This window comes from Westerdykella ornata (genome assembly GCF_010094085.1).
Source record: "Westerdykella ornata strain CBS 379.55 unplaced genomic scaffold EI97scaffold_1, whole genome shotgun sequence".
Taxonomy (NCBI): Eukaryota; Fungi; Ascomycota; class Dothideomycetes; order Pleosporales; family Sporormiaceae; genus Westerdykella; species Westerdykella ornata.
Window position 1 is genome coordinate 115,320 of NW_022986851.1, and position 13,050 is coordinate 128,369.

Below are 13,050 nucleotides of genomic sequence, written 5' to 3' on the forward strand. Positions count from 1 at the left end.
GACAGCGCCAAAAAGTAATGAGGGAGTCAAACCGAACCGTAAAGAAACTTCCGATTCTCACACTCCAAAGCGCAAAAGTCACCCCTTCGTAAAAGGCAATACGTGTCACCAACCCCTCATAACCTGCCTTTCTTCTCCACGTTCATCAGTCGAAAAAGGTGGTCAGCATTCCCGTCTGACAGCGCTTGTCCGTTTCGAGCCAAACCCAGAATTAAAAAGGCTGCCCCCGTGCGCACACACACAATGTGGGCCCGTAATAGTAACAGATGGTAAGGGCTTGGATAAGCCCTGCTCTTCGGAGCCGGCCGCTAATTGATGACTGCAGTACGATGCATCGGTGAAGGAGCTTGCCGGCCGTGCGTGGTGTAAGGCTGGCGGAGCGGAGCGCCGGATGTTCGGCTGCGAGTCGCAGGTATTGGTGCAGAGGGAGGGAGAGGGATTGTAACGAGTGAATTCCGTCTTCCTCGACGTCACTGATATGAATGGTCCTCTCCGTAGTACAGGATGATGGCATATAAGAACCAGGATGGCACGTCATTGCCGGGCGCTTGAGGATGGGTCGTTGCTGGGTACAGATGGGAAGTAATTTGGATCGCTCATTTTTTCGCGGTTGCGTTTGGCGATTTCTGCGTTGCGAATCCGGTCGAGCCGCATTTGGTAGAAACTCCTGGCGCATGTCAGCACAGCAGGGCAAGAAAACCTGGGTCAAGTGCAATCGAGCAAATTCATGCCCGCGAACCCGATATTTCCGTTTCAAATGCGGCAGCATTGAGAAAAGAGGCACAGAAGAAGTAGGTAAGCTTGCACAACGAAAACCGGGTGCCCGAAATTTTGCGAAGTCTGAGACACATTGAACAAGGAAATAGGGAGACATACTTGTTCAAAGAGTAAATTCGAGGCCCTTGAGCTGTCTGCGCTTCATCCTTAGTTTTTGAAAGCTGCGCAATCTGATCAAGGTCAATCAGTCATGAAATTGCGACAGTTCGAATCCCGTACCTTAGCGTCTTTAGCTTTCTCTTCGGCCTTGTCCTCTTCCTCGTCCTTCTTCTCGGATTCCTTGTCTTTCCCCTTCTCCTTTTCTTTCTCCTTCCGCTTCTCACGCTTCAATTTCTGCTTCTCCTCATACTCCTTCTTGACCTTCTCGATCTCGCGGTCCAGTTCCGCTTTCTTTTTTCGCTCCGCAGCAGCGGCCGCTTCGTCGGCGTCGGGCTGACAGAACTTGTGGTCTGCCAAATGGCCGACACAGATGTAGAAGAAGTCCTGCAGATAGAAGTTAGAGCAGCCGCGTTGCCAATCTGATGCAGTCGGCTTTACCTTATTGTCTGGGGTAATCAAGACGCTGCTAGAAGGCTTATAGCAAATCCAACATGGCTTGGCCGACGCATCCGCCACACGCCGATGGTGCCAGACGTTCTGCAGCTGAAGCGACATGTTGACACTACTTGCACTCCGTTACCAGCGGACAAGTAGGGGACGATCAGATCTGCTCAATATGTCTAAGCGCCTGCTGACGTTAAAGAAGAGTCAGTGATGAGACGCTTGTCAGATAGCCAGAAAATCCTCGAACAGCTTAGCAAAATCGTTCGGGCTTGCGGTGAGATAGAAGTGTTTCTAAGCAGTTGCGGAGCTGCTTTTATACTTCTTATTTTATAGGATTCGGGGAAAGGTAGACTTGGTCAACAAGGCGGTCGTCGAAATAGGGTTGCGCTAATACCAAACAAGCCTAGCGTGCCAAAACCAGATCTACAAGCACTCGCTCGAAACTCCAACCCTTGATCTTTCTATCATGATTATAGCAACATATGTCCCTCATTTTCCGGCGAACGCGCTTTTTGCGGGAAGCTAACAAGCAGTTAAGGCCGTTCCAGTCGTTTGAGACTGCTTACAGTCGTTCGATTTCGCCATTTGGCTTTTACACTTTCGGTTCGCCATGTCCATCCATGCATATGTATTTGACTGGGACGCATCCTAACCGCTTTTAGTACCTCATTATACATCATCTTCTACAAGAAATAGTAGTACCATCGGCATGGCTTCTTCTAATTCATCATTACGATACGTTGATGTCCGTCTCCGGCGCCTTCTAGCCTTTAAAAGCAATATCGTCGAGTCCCTAACTTTCAGAAGATAGGAATCAATCTCGGTGACCCAGTCTTCCGTGGCGAATACCACGGCACGCAGCGGCACGAGGACGACTTCGAAGATGTTCTGCAAAGAGGTTTAGACGCCGGATGCAAGAAATTCATGGTCACGGGCTCGGATCTCGAGGAGTCCAGGCATGCGATTGAGATTGCAAAGAAGTATCGTGCGTGCCTCCGTGCTGCTCTTCATCCTCCTTCACCCGGATTTTGGGAATTTACTTACCAAGATGCCCTACAGCCGGAACCTGTTACGCCACCGTCGGCGTCCACCCCTGCGCCGCGAAACACTTCGACTCCTACCCCGGCGGCCCTCCCGCCCTGCTCTCCGCACTCAGGGAGCTAGCACAGGAAGCCAAGGCCTCCGGCCACGCAGTAGCCTTTGGAGAAATCGGGCTTGACTATGACCGTTTGTTTCTCACTGGCAAAGAGCAGCAACTCAAGTACTTCGAAGCGCAGCTGGAGCTAGCAGTGGAAATACAGCTACCGCTGTTTCTGCATTCGCGCGCTGCGAGCGAAGACTTTGAGAGATTGCTTGGTGCGAAGTTGCCTCAGCTGCCGAAGAGGGGGCTTGTGCATAGTTTTACGGGGACCGTGGAGGAGATGAAGAGGATGGTGGAGATGGGTTTGGATGTGGGTGTGAATGGATGTAGTATGAAAAGTATGTTGTTTTGTCTTCTCTCGATCTGACTTATTGCTGCGAGTTTCGGAACACCCGCGTACTGACCCTCATACAGCGGAAGAAAACATCGAAGTAGTTCGCCAGATTCCGCTCGACCGTCTACAAATCGAGACAGATGGTCCGTGGTGCGAGATGCGGCCCAGCCACGCCTCAGCCAAATATCTAAAAGACGCACCTCCACTGCCCAAGGCCGTCAAGAAGGAAAAGTGGACTAAGGGGATGATGGTCAAGGGCCGTAATGAACCTGCCACTATTCCACATGTTGCTTATGCCATCGCGAAGATCAAAGGCATCACGGCGGAGGAGGTGTGCGAAGCGTAGGGTTCCCAGCCAATATCCCTGAGTTGATGGTAGACTGACAATCGTAGGGCGTGGCATAACTCGATAAAGATGTTTGGGTTAGGCGAAACGGTGGATAGTTGAGGACTTGCGATTGCATGCGTCATAGAGTCCAAAAGGTTCCCAGTATTTGAGTCTCTCAAACCCGCATCGGCATTCAAGAGATACTAAGGTCGTTTTCCGAACGCAATGCCTTCGAATGAGTAAATCTAAGTTTCAGAGCCGTGTAATGGCCCGTGGGAGATGCAATGTCAAAGTCGAGGGGCAGGATCGGCTGAGGAAGTTCTTAGTGGACTCAACAGCTTGAAGAAAACTGCTAGTCTGAAAACGTTGAAAAACTACGTAGAGATATGTGCAAGGCACTAGCGTACATCGGTTTAGAACCTTGCTACATTTGGATGAAGTTTTAACCGTCTCTATGCACACACCTTGCCTCGTCTGTTGGCATTACTATTCGTATCGCGAGTGCTTTTGGGGTAGTCCCCGTGTAGGAGAGTGTGACTGTCTCTCACCAGCAATATGCACAGTTAAGCAGACAATGGCTTCCCAAGCAACAAAGTCAACCGTCTAAACCACCGATCTCTCTGAGTTCGATTCCATGTCAGAAGCTAGCAGTGAGCATAAAGGTTTATGTGAATCGTCAAACATCGACATGTCAAGAGCAATTCGAAACACCGGCACCATATCAAAGTTTGCTCCGTTTTTAAGAAGAATTTGTATGCTTTCAGTTCGATTCAGATGTCTGACCGCACAATTTCATTCGTCAATGCTTCGGAAATGACCGGCATTTTTCCTCTTGTCGCCCGATTATGATCCGTGCAGTTCTGTTCCATAGCGAACGTGGTGAGGTCTTGCTGGTTGAAAAGGTTTTCAATGCCAACATTCCCAGCTGCGCATAAGTATGGTTTGATACCACGGTTGCGGCGGCTCAACATAAGAACGCTCAGTGATCGTCCGTGACCTCTAAGCCCTTCCGTTGCAGAAGCCGGTAACATGCTTTCGCCCCTTCTCAAGGCAGTCGTCGAGGGCATCAATATCGACAGTAAGTCTCGGGATAGCCTGGATTGGTATATGAAACTGCCAGCTTCCGTAAAACTCAACTTTGAAGCAAAGCCTTCGGTCTGTTTTTCCTCGTACCGAGCGCAAACACTTCCGTGTATATGTCCCTTTCAGTGTCCTGCAAGCTGCTTCATAGGACTTCGTAGGATGTGGTTGATCCAAATAAAGAGTCCCGGGCATCACAGCAGTATTTCTGAGCACTTTTTGGCCGTTTCATACTTCCACATGGCGACGACCTGTGTCCGTGCGGGGGCATTGGAATGCATGTCGTGAGGACCCTTGGCTTATCAACCAGCCTTTTAAGCTGGATTGCTGTATCACGGTGAGTGTCTCGAGTGCGTTCTCGTTCTCTCGGGTTGCCCGTTTAATCGTCATGATTCAGTATGCTGTCAGAACTGTCCACTTCCTTCTTCAGATATCCTTCGCTTTCTTTACACCTTCTCGCAAATGTCTTGAGCTCATCCGGCCACCAGAACGCATGAAGGGCTCGACCAGTGGATTTCTTCTTCAAGGCATCAATGGCTCCGGCTAAGAGCTGGAGGAGCGTATTGTAAAGGCATGTCAGCGCATCCTCGGACTTGGAGAGAGCAATACGGAATCCAAGGACTGCTGTGTGTGGATATATATCGCAATTAATTATAAATCTAATCAGAATCTATGTTATCATTTCCAGGGTGACGGATCTGCGAGACAGCCGCAGGAAACCTCGAAGTCGTCCAGGCATTTCATCAGCAGACTTCGCCAGGGATACCTATCACTTGAAGGAGAGGACAAGGTGCGTGGGATGGGATATGGGTGTCCCTGTCAATAGTCCTGTACCACCGGTTGCAGGCTGCGAAGGTGAGAAAATAGGAGAACGAAGGGTAGAGCTCAGGCTCACGGAGGCTGATCGAACAATTGGCCGACCTCGGGGCCACGGCCCACCGTGAAATTTCCATCGCTTCTACAGAGTATTAGAGATAGTAAACAGCATCGTGACGGACAGTTTTGGCATTTGCCTTCATGTTGCCGTTTACTGTCGCTGTATCAACTACCATTCAACATGCACTGTGGCGTGTGCCTTGCGCAAGTTGAAGGCTCCACAAGAGCGAAACGAAGGCGTATAGTATTCGAAAGAAGTGATCAAGGTTACAATTTCTTGCTAGAGTTCCAATACATCCTAACCAACTTAGATCCCATTCAAGTGAACCAACCCGCATGTATTCTATCTATGCTCGCGTATAAACATTGCTGCAGTACAAGGTACGACCTGGCTTTGGCCGTTGATTCATCGGATTTAACTTCAACCTTCGCACTGCGGAATGTGCGCTTAAGCTACGTTAAAGTTTCAGACATAGCTCCGCCCTTTTACGGTATAAAACAGAGTGATCCCCTTCCGCTTCTTATTATCTTCACAAGACGACGAATACAAGGACGTGACAAGAAGGCCACCTACAGTTACACTATAATAAACCCCGTCCTTATTTGAATTTGTTAACAGTCACATTCATTTGAGACATTCCCATCTATTAGCCAGAGTAACAGTTTCTGTTTCTGTCTCGTTCAGTAAGCCTCAGATTTAAATTCCAAGAGACTAGCATGAGTGTACAATCATGTTGTTCTCACAAATAGAGCACTGAAGCTATGGACATGCACTACTTCCACCGCCCGTTTATAAAACATATGTGCATCCTTAGACAACCTGTTCCATGACCTACGAACCCCTCTAGTGCCTGGGATGCATACAACGGGACATGAACGCTTTGAACTATCTTAGTAGATCCACCAGTGCATCCCAGCAAAGATAGAGATAAACCCCTTGACGTCTCACCGCCAACGATCGTGCAAATAAACCTGGCTTGTAGCATGCCATATTCCGGAGTTGTTGTCAAGCGAATCCCATGTCATCTTACCTCCGGAACGGTGGGCGGTCTTGCACCAAGTCAAGTTCATTCGTCCGTTTATTAAATTGCAATGTCTTCCTCAGAGGAGCGTGGCTTTCGCGGTGCCCGGTTACTAGATATCCATGCCGAAACGGTGAGTTATTACTCCGTACTGTTACAAGGAATCGACATCAAATCAGCTGAAGGAGATGTGAAAGAAAACTCCTCACAAGCCATCCGAGAGCCCCATCCAGCACAGGCAACCTGTCGCTCACTGCTCGGTCGTCTCAGCTCGTCACCGCTCAGCTCAGCCCAACCTAAGCCCTAAAGGCAAGCCCTAAGCCCTACGGCCGATCCCGTCACCGCTCCTCCTCAAACGGTAAAAGGTCTGAGAATCAGCCACCACCTCTCGTGCCATGGGAGAGAGAGCGGTGGCTATCGTTCGCAAGCATGGGCCCAATTGCGCACTTTGTGCGGTTGATAGAGTTGGTCTGGTGGAAAGGATGAGAGGCACGGTCATATCAATGACATCACCACATCCCAAACCAGATCTCATCACACTCATCACATCCCACCTGCAGAATTTTCATACCTCCCAAGCACGCTAAACCTTTTTTACCTTTGTATAGCAGTCATCCATCGAAACAACCTTGGAAATTCACGCGCGATCTTGACAGGGACGACACATCAGTCGCCAGTAATCTGCGCGTGCGGTTCAAGCGTGCCTTGCTTTCATCAATGCCTTGTTGTTGGTTCCTGCGTCCATGTGCGCCCGCGAATGTGCGTCTTGTGCACAGGGCCAATTCGGAAAAAAAAAAAGGAAAAAAAAGAAGAAAAGAAAAAATAGGGAAATCGCTGGCTTGCCCTGCGTACCTGCTTTTAGCCCTTGAATATGATGATCTACGAAAGCATACGAGCAGCTCTCTGCAAGAACAATCTATGTACACATTTTCATCGTGTGCGGTACATGTATCGTCCGTCTCCAGATCTCCAGAGCGTCGTCTACGGAACCCTAATTCCATCACCAAAGCAGCGGCACCCATCCTGTCCACCTCGCCAATCTCAGCACAAGCTCCCGTTCCCCTTTGTCTCCCTTTCTTCGATCCGTCCCTTCGATTCCCCCGTCCCGTTAGACGCCGTCCCGTCCTTTCTTCCAAGATACCGGTATCAACAAAAGTATTTTCTCCGATGGACAGATCGATTTTGACGGAAGGGGGGCATGCGAGCGAATCGGAAACGGAGCGAGATGAGATTTTGGGACTAGCTGATTAGCAATAGCGTCGGTTTGCTTCTTTCACGGCGATGGCTCGTTTAGGTTAGTGAAATGCGGGGAAAGTCACGTGGACGGGATGTACCTTTCGCACCTATATTTGGACTCGTTCAATCGTAGATGGGACGGGGAAGGCGAGTCGTACAGAACGGTCAGTAGAATTCGGCCATCCGTGAACCGTCTCACGGTTGGACTGAGGGGCCGTACGAGGATGCAGTACTGGCTACCTAGCTAGGGCATTACCGATACGTACAATAGTTGCGTTGTATGAAGCAAGAATGGTGCGATATTCCCCACACCTCCAACTGAGAGTACTGTAGTATAAACACCACATCACACAAAATGACATCTTCACTTCCCAGCACTTGGTCGATGACGCCGAACCCAACCCAACCTCACCGTCAAGAGAGGAGACACGCGAGGCTGGTACTTTGCGCGCCGTTGCAACTTTAATACAAGCATGTACTTACAAGTACGTCCTCACAAACCTTGCTTATAACTAGTAGTGTGTAGTAGGTCACGCCGGCACGAAGTGACGAATCTCATACAGAGGGGTTGGGCGGCAGGTGTTGCTCCACGATAACCGCCACCGCGTACTAGGTAGAGAGAGTTTAATGTCGACACCCACTGCCCAATCTACAACCCAACGAGTCGCGTCCTCAGTCGTTGTTCGGGTTTATTATCGTCTCACTGCTGTTGATTCGCACGTCATCACGCTTTTCTGCTCCGTAGATCCCAAGACACCGTCAGCTATCCAACGCCTCTCACCATCAGACACACCTTCCGCAAAGACATGCAGGAAAAACAGACATACTTCTGATTTGCCCTCCGGCGTGGGGACTTGTGTGCGCATATCGTCGACACACCCCATCGTTCTGATGACCCTGTGCGGCCGGCAGACGAGAGGAAGGAAACAAGGGACTTCCCTGCTCGCCCAATAACGAAAGTTCAGCGGGCCGCAGCCACTGCTCCCAAGTGCGGGGAAAGGGAGTGAGGGTGGAACTTTCCACACAGACAGGCAGGCGAGGCAGGCAGCCAAGGCTCGACTGCACTTGCCCTCCAGACCCCCCCTTCTGCATTTCAGTGAACTCTATCGCGCAGTCGAGGAGGGAGAGCATGTGCAGTCGAGCTACGAGCCAATAACCCTCTGCTGCATTGCATCGCATATTCTGTGTGCAGCCTTGCTAACGAATCAGATTCTCGGACAGTCCTGCGTGTCGATGCAGCGTGCTATGCGGAAGGCGGAAAGGGACCCAGCGGAACCAGAGTGAAGGGAAGAGGTCGGGTGGGTGGCCGTCATTTTGCGCGACTCTGGAGGGGGTTGCCGTGCTGTTGGCGCACCATGATGAGAAAGAAGAGCGAGCGAGGCAGGGAGGCAGGCAGGCAGGCAGGAGGGTTTATCGTTGCCTCTGTGTGTCTCAATGTCTGTCTCTGCTGCAGCTTGCACCAGCACGCTGCTCGTTGATGAGCGTTGCTCTGGTGTTGAGTGTGCGGCACAGCACGCGCCCACCTCGGAAATGATCTCTCGCCCCCTCATTCATCTGCTCGTTCGCAAAATCCCCCTCTCTCAAAACACCCTTACCACCTCATACAACAGGAAAACCAGGTCAACCAACGAAATGAACTAATCTCCCAACACCTCCATACAGCGCAGGGCCTCCGCCCCACACACATTACCTGTGTATCGGAGTAGAAAATTTTTTTTCTCTACCCTCCTTCTCTTCTCCGTTCCCATGAGCCATACTCCCCTCGTGGGCATATCTAACTGGCCGATTCGCGAGCACTGAACAAGCCCCTTGGCAGCTTGTCCCCGCGGCTCACGGGCGAATGGGAGACGGACACCTAGACAGGAATGCCCCGTGCGCAAGCTGCCAAGCTGGCAGCAAACGGGGTGGAGCAGTTTTGGAGGGGTCTGGAGGAAACTTGAAAAGCGCCACCAAAGTGGACCTGTTGCGGGCTGCGTGCCGCACCTTCAGAGGGAGAGGCTGGCTAGCGGGCACGCTACTTTATTAAGGGAATGATGGAGATGAGAAGGGGAGACCTGGAAAGTTCAGAGTCAGTGGTGGCATGGGGTAATTACACAGTAAAAGGCGATGTGGAACTTGGAGGAGCAGAGCTCGCACTTACTTGTCTGAGTACCCGAGGTTAGCAGAGCAACAAAACGTGGGGAAAAGGAAGGTAAGGGGAGTGTGAGAGGCTGCGTTATCGTGTGGGAGGTGGGAGAGGTGCAGGTGGCAGATGCAGGTGCAGATGACGAGAGAGGGGTTGATTTGAGATTGCAGCCACTGTAGCACTCGACAGCCTCGTTATCTCCCGAAGTCGTCTCGTGGTAGACATCATCACGTGTGCGGGAACGCCAACTTCCAAGGTTCCAAGATTGACCGACAAGCTTGCGAAGAATAGCCCTGGCAGGTGCACCATTTGTTGATCGCTGCGCCAAAAGAAGATGGAGGGCGGGTGAGACATGTCTGACAAAGGTCTCGGGTAGCGTGACACAAGGGGAAAAAACTTCGACACAAAAGGACACAGTGGAAGAGGGAGATGATGAGGGTGTTGTTGGTGCCTTGTTACCACGCGTACGCGGCCCAAGCGGATCCTTGATTCGAATCAGTGCTGCCTGAAGGTAGGCAGTCGCTGCTGCTAGCTAGAGGGGGAAATGCAGAAAATGCAGTAGATGGTAGAGGAGAGAAGAGATGACAAGGAGACACGTAAACCATCTCGTAAGAGTGAGTGGATATTCCATCCATGAGGCAAAGCAACTCCGTCGCCCGTAGATGCAGACACATAAGCCATTAGCCCGTTCATCCTGTTCCTCAGGACCCTAACCAAACAGCCAGTGTCGAATCGACACTTGGCGACAAACGCTCATAATAATAACACAGTTTGGACAAGACGAGGGCCCATGATCCTCCTGGATGGAACCGAACCCTCGAGGTAAGAAATGCTTTTTGATACATGGCTTCGCGATGCAAAACAAGCCAGGCAAGGCGAACTCCAGCGTAATTACAATGAGTCCTGGGATATGCAAACAAGGAAACTCCGTGGTGAACCAACGCCGGATCTCAGCATCCGGAAGGCCGAGACGATGCGGATATATGGTGATGGTGATGGAGAAGCAGCGGAACGCCCGTTTCCGAAATGTTGATGACTCCGTGATTGCGACAGACTCCGAGACATGAGTAGTAAATGGGTGGATTTTTCTTAGTATTGGGTGAAGCGTCGGCTCATTCGTCGCACGTCGCGAGCGTTGTCGAATGACCGGACGTAGCTGTTTAGCTGCTGGGCGGCCTGAGGCGAGATGCCTGATGTGGTCGGCTGCGAGGAAGCCGAGGAGAGCGATGACCGTGAAGACGAAGGGCTTAGGCTCCGCCCTTGCGACGGACTCGATGTTGAGGAAGCAGCAGCGTGTGACGGCGCATAGTAGGAACTGTTGGAGGCTGCATAGTTGTACGAGTTGGAAGGTCCCAAATCGAAGCCCCGTGATGATGTAGGTGTTTTGAATGCGACGAAGTTGACTGCTGGTGGGAGATAGAATCCGTGTGTTGATGACGATGTCGAGGAAGCCGAGGAGGAGAGATTCGAGGAGCTTTGAGAGGTGGTCGTGCCAGCCTTCTCGAGGTCGGCTAGGCGGCAAGCTTGTGAGCAGTAGGCGCCGCCCTCTGTGATTTGTCGGTCGCAGGAGAGGCAGAACTCGTGAGACCACTCCATCTGGGAAGCCATTGGAGACGTAGCCGTGTTATAAGGGGAGAATTTCTGGCTCGTCGAAGCTGTGGGCGGCCGCGCGATGCAGTGGGCCGACGGAATGAGTGGTGGTGGGGGCGGTTGAGCGGAGGAGAGGAGGAGTTGTAAGATGGAGACAAGGTGGTGGGAAGAGGAACAAGGGACGATGATGTTTTATAAAAGTCGAGTGAGACAGGTGACGGACCGATTGTGCGAGGAGTCAGAGCATCGAATGACCATGGCCCACTATTCTGAGCTGGCAATTGCTGGTTCAAGGTTGCCCAGGTGGAGATGAGAGACGGGAGCGGGCGTGGTTTTAAGCCCGGGCTCTCGTCCAGGCACGCCATGGGGGCGAATCAGGGCGCAGGCGGGGCAAGGGTGGTCCTGGCTGTCCCACGCCCACGCCAGCCTTCGTCCGCAGATGTGCGCAGGTGGTCCAAGCGCCCGCATTCATGCAGGACAGGGAGAGAGCGACCCCCAGCCAGCCAGCCAAGTCCTTTTTGGAAGGGGAGAGGGGAATCGATTTTTCGAGCAGCCGCCGCACGCAGCACTTGCAGCACTCGCAGCACTCCTGTTGGTGCGCAGCTGATGACTAGTCATCCCCATCCACTCATCACCTCACCTCAACCCGCCTGCCAGCCAGCTGCGGCCGACGAGGACCCTGCCCGTAGCCCGCCAGCTGCTGGCATGCCCTGCGCCGGCCAACGCGTATGACCAGTCGAATGGCATGCCCTACGATTGTCGACAGAAAAGGAAGAGAGGGACGACGATGACTGGCGTGCTAACCCCGCTCAGGAACAGCTCGTCCAAGGCGGACGAAAAGATTCCTTGTCTGCGATAGAAGAACGAGAAGGTTGCTTAGGACGGATGACTTGGGTTCTGCTAGCTTCTCAGAAGCTTTCCTGCGACAAGAGATATCGTGTCGTCACTCCACAACGGTGCTACCTAGTACCTGCTCCCACAGCGGCCGCTTGTCGTCGGTAAACACCAGCGAGCAACGACAACCGACTGATGAAGCTGCACTACGGAGTACTGAAAAATTGCGGCGGCGTGGAATCTCTTTACAACAGAGGGGCCCTTTCGGCTTACGGACTTCAGCCATGCAGGTGAGCGAAAACGGAATCAGAGTGCAGTAGTCTGTACAAGTAGTGAAAAGACGTAGGTAGGTACAGCCCACAACAGAGCGCCAGGTACGGTGCACACGACCTTCGGCCCCCTCAGTTGAGGTCATTCGCCCGCCCTCCCTTGCCCTCGCACCTGGGCTGTCTGTTCTGCAAGGAGCCAGGGAAGTCAATGGCAAGCAGGAGTTTGTTGTTTGTCGTTTGTCTTGCAGGTTCCGCAGCGATCATCGTCTTCTGCTCCTCGGGGATTGAACAAGTGCCGCCTCTCGGATATGATGATCAAATTATGTTGAGAAGTGCCATGTCGAGACGCTTTGGAGTGCAGCGAGTGGCGGTATTACCAGACACATGGCGTTGCTGCAACTTGCTGCACATCACACACACCAAACTCCGTCGCTCGCTTCCCCCTCTCACTTTTCAGCCGTGTGTGTACTCCAATCAGGCAACTGCAGCGAGCTGGACCCTAGCCAATAATCCTTTTGCCCATGGATGGGTTCGCTCGGAGCGCCTGTTCGTCGGCGGCATTCCCATGCTGCTGGGTTCTCTTCCCTCTGCCTCTCAGCGTCTGATACTGTCTGAGAGAGCTTCCACTCCGCCAAACGCCCCTAAAACTATCTTCAAGGCGTTCGTAACTTCATGCTCGTTTTCTCTTCTGGCGTAGCTTCGACGCTCTCGACTTCCAAGGTTGACGCCCGTATGCACTGCTGCTGAATATTGCTCACAGAAGAGAGGGTTGGCATGGCACGGGCCAGAACTGATTCCAAAAGCCACCGAAGCGTGGGGGTCAGCTCCTCCAGTTGAGCCCGCGACGCTACTGAGCATCACGACGGTGGAGCAATATACGGAGTCCAGGTACTGT

At 52.1% G+C, this 13,050-nt stretch overlaps 5 protein-coding genes across 5 annotated transcripts; 3 read left to right on the forward strand and 2 right to left on the reverse strand.

Annotated features, from left to right (window-relative positions):
- Positions 1–534: 534 nt before the first annotated feature.
- On the reverse strand, positions 535–1,431 carry EI97DRAFT_453867 (DUF1742-domain-containing protein; the record flags this gene model as incomplete). Its single annotated transcript, XM_033800485.1, has 4 exons — positions 535–667; positions 877–947; positions 997–1,260; positions 1,315–1,431. 4 exons carry the CDS (start codon positions 1,429–1,431, stop codon positions 535–537), a joined length of 585 nt encoding a protein of 194 aa, XP_033658142.1.
- Positions 1,432–1,583: 152 nt separating this feature from the next.
- Positions 1,584–3,586, forward strand: EI97DRAFT_428696 (deoxyribonuclease tatD). Its single transcript, XM_033797273.1, has 7 exons — positions 1,584–1,666; positions 1,723–1,923; positions 1,983–2,065; positions 2,128–2,305; positions 2,380–2,799; positions 2,876–3,137; positions 3,189–3,586. Exons 3-7 carry the CDS (start codon positions 2,030–2,032, stop codon positions 3,241–3,243), a joined length of 951 nt encoding a protein of 316 aa, XP_033658143.1. The 5' UTR covers positions 1,584–1,666; positions 1,723–1,923; positions 1,983–2,029; the 3' UTR covers positions 3,244–3,586.
- Positions 3,587–6,754: 3,168 nt separating this feature from the next.
- Positions 6,755–7,667, forward strand: EI97DRAFT_428698 (uncharacterized protein). Its single transcript, XM_033797274.1, has 2 exons — positions 6,755–7,054; positions 7,112–7,667. Exons 1-2 carry the CDS (start codon positions 7,020–7,022, stop codon positions 7,350–7,352), a joined length of 276 nt encoding a protein of 91 aa, XP_033658144.1. The 5' UTR covers positions 6,755–7,019; the 3' UTR covers positions 7,353–7,667.
- A 2,884-nt stretch (positions 7,668–10,551) lies between these two features.
- On the reverse strand, positions 10,552–11,058 carry EI97DRAFT_446839 (uncharacterized protein; the record flags this gene model as incomplete). Its single annotated transcript, XM_033800060.1, has 1 exon — positions 10,552–11,058. One exon carries the CDS (start codon positions 11,056–11,058, stop codon positions 10,552–10,554), a length of 507 nt encoding a protein of 168 aa, XP_033658145.1.
- Positions 11,059–12,073: 1,015 nt separating this feature from the next.
- EI97DRAFT_2329 (uncharacterized protein) lies at positions 12,074–13,042 on the forward strand. The gene has a single exon (XM_033793965.1). The coding sequence runs from the start codon at positions 12,364–12,366 to the stop codon at positions 12,850–12,852; it is 489 nt and encodes a 162-aa protein (XP_033658146.1). The 5' UTR covers positions 12,074–12,363; the 3' UTR covers positions 12,853–13,042.
- Positions 13,043–13,050: the final 8 nt, after the last annotated feature.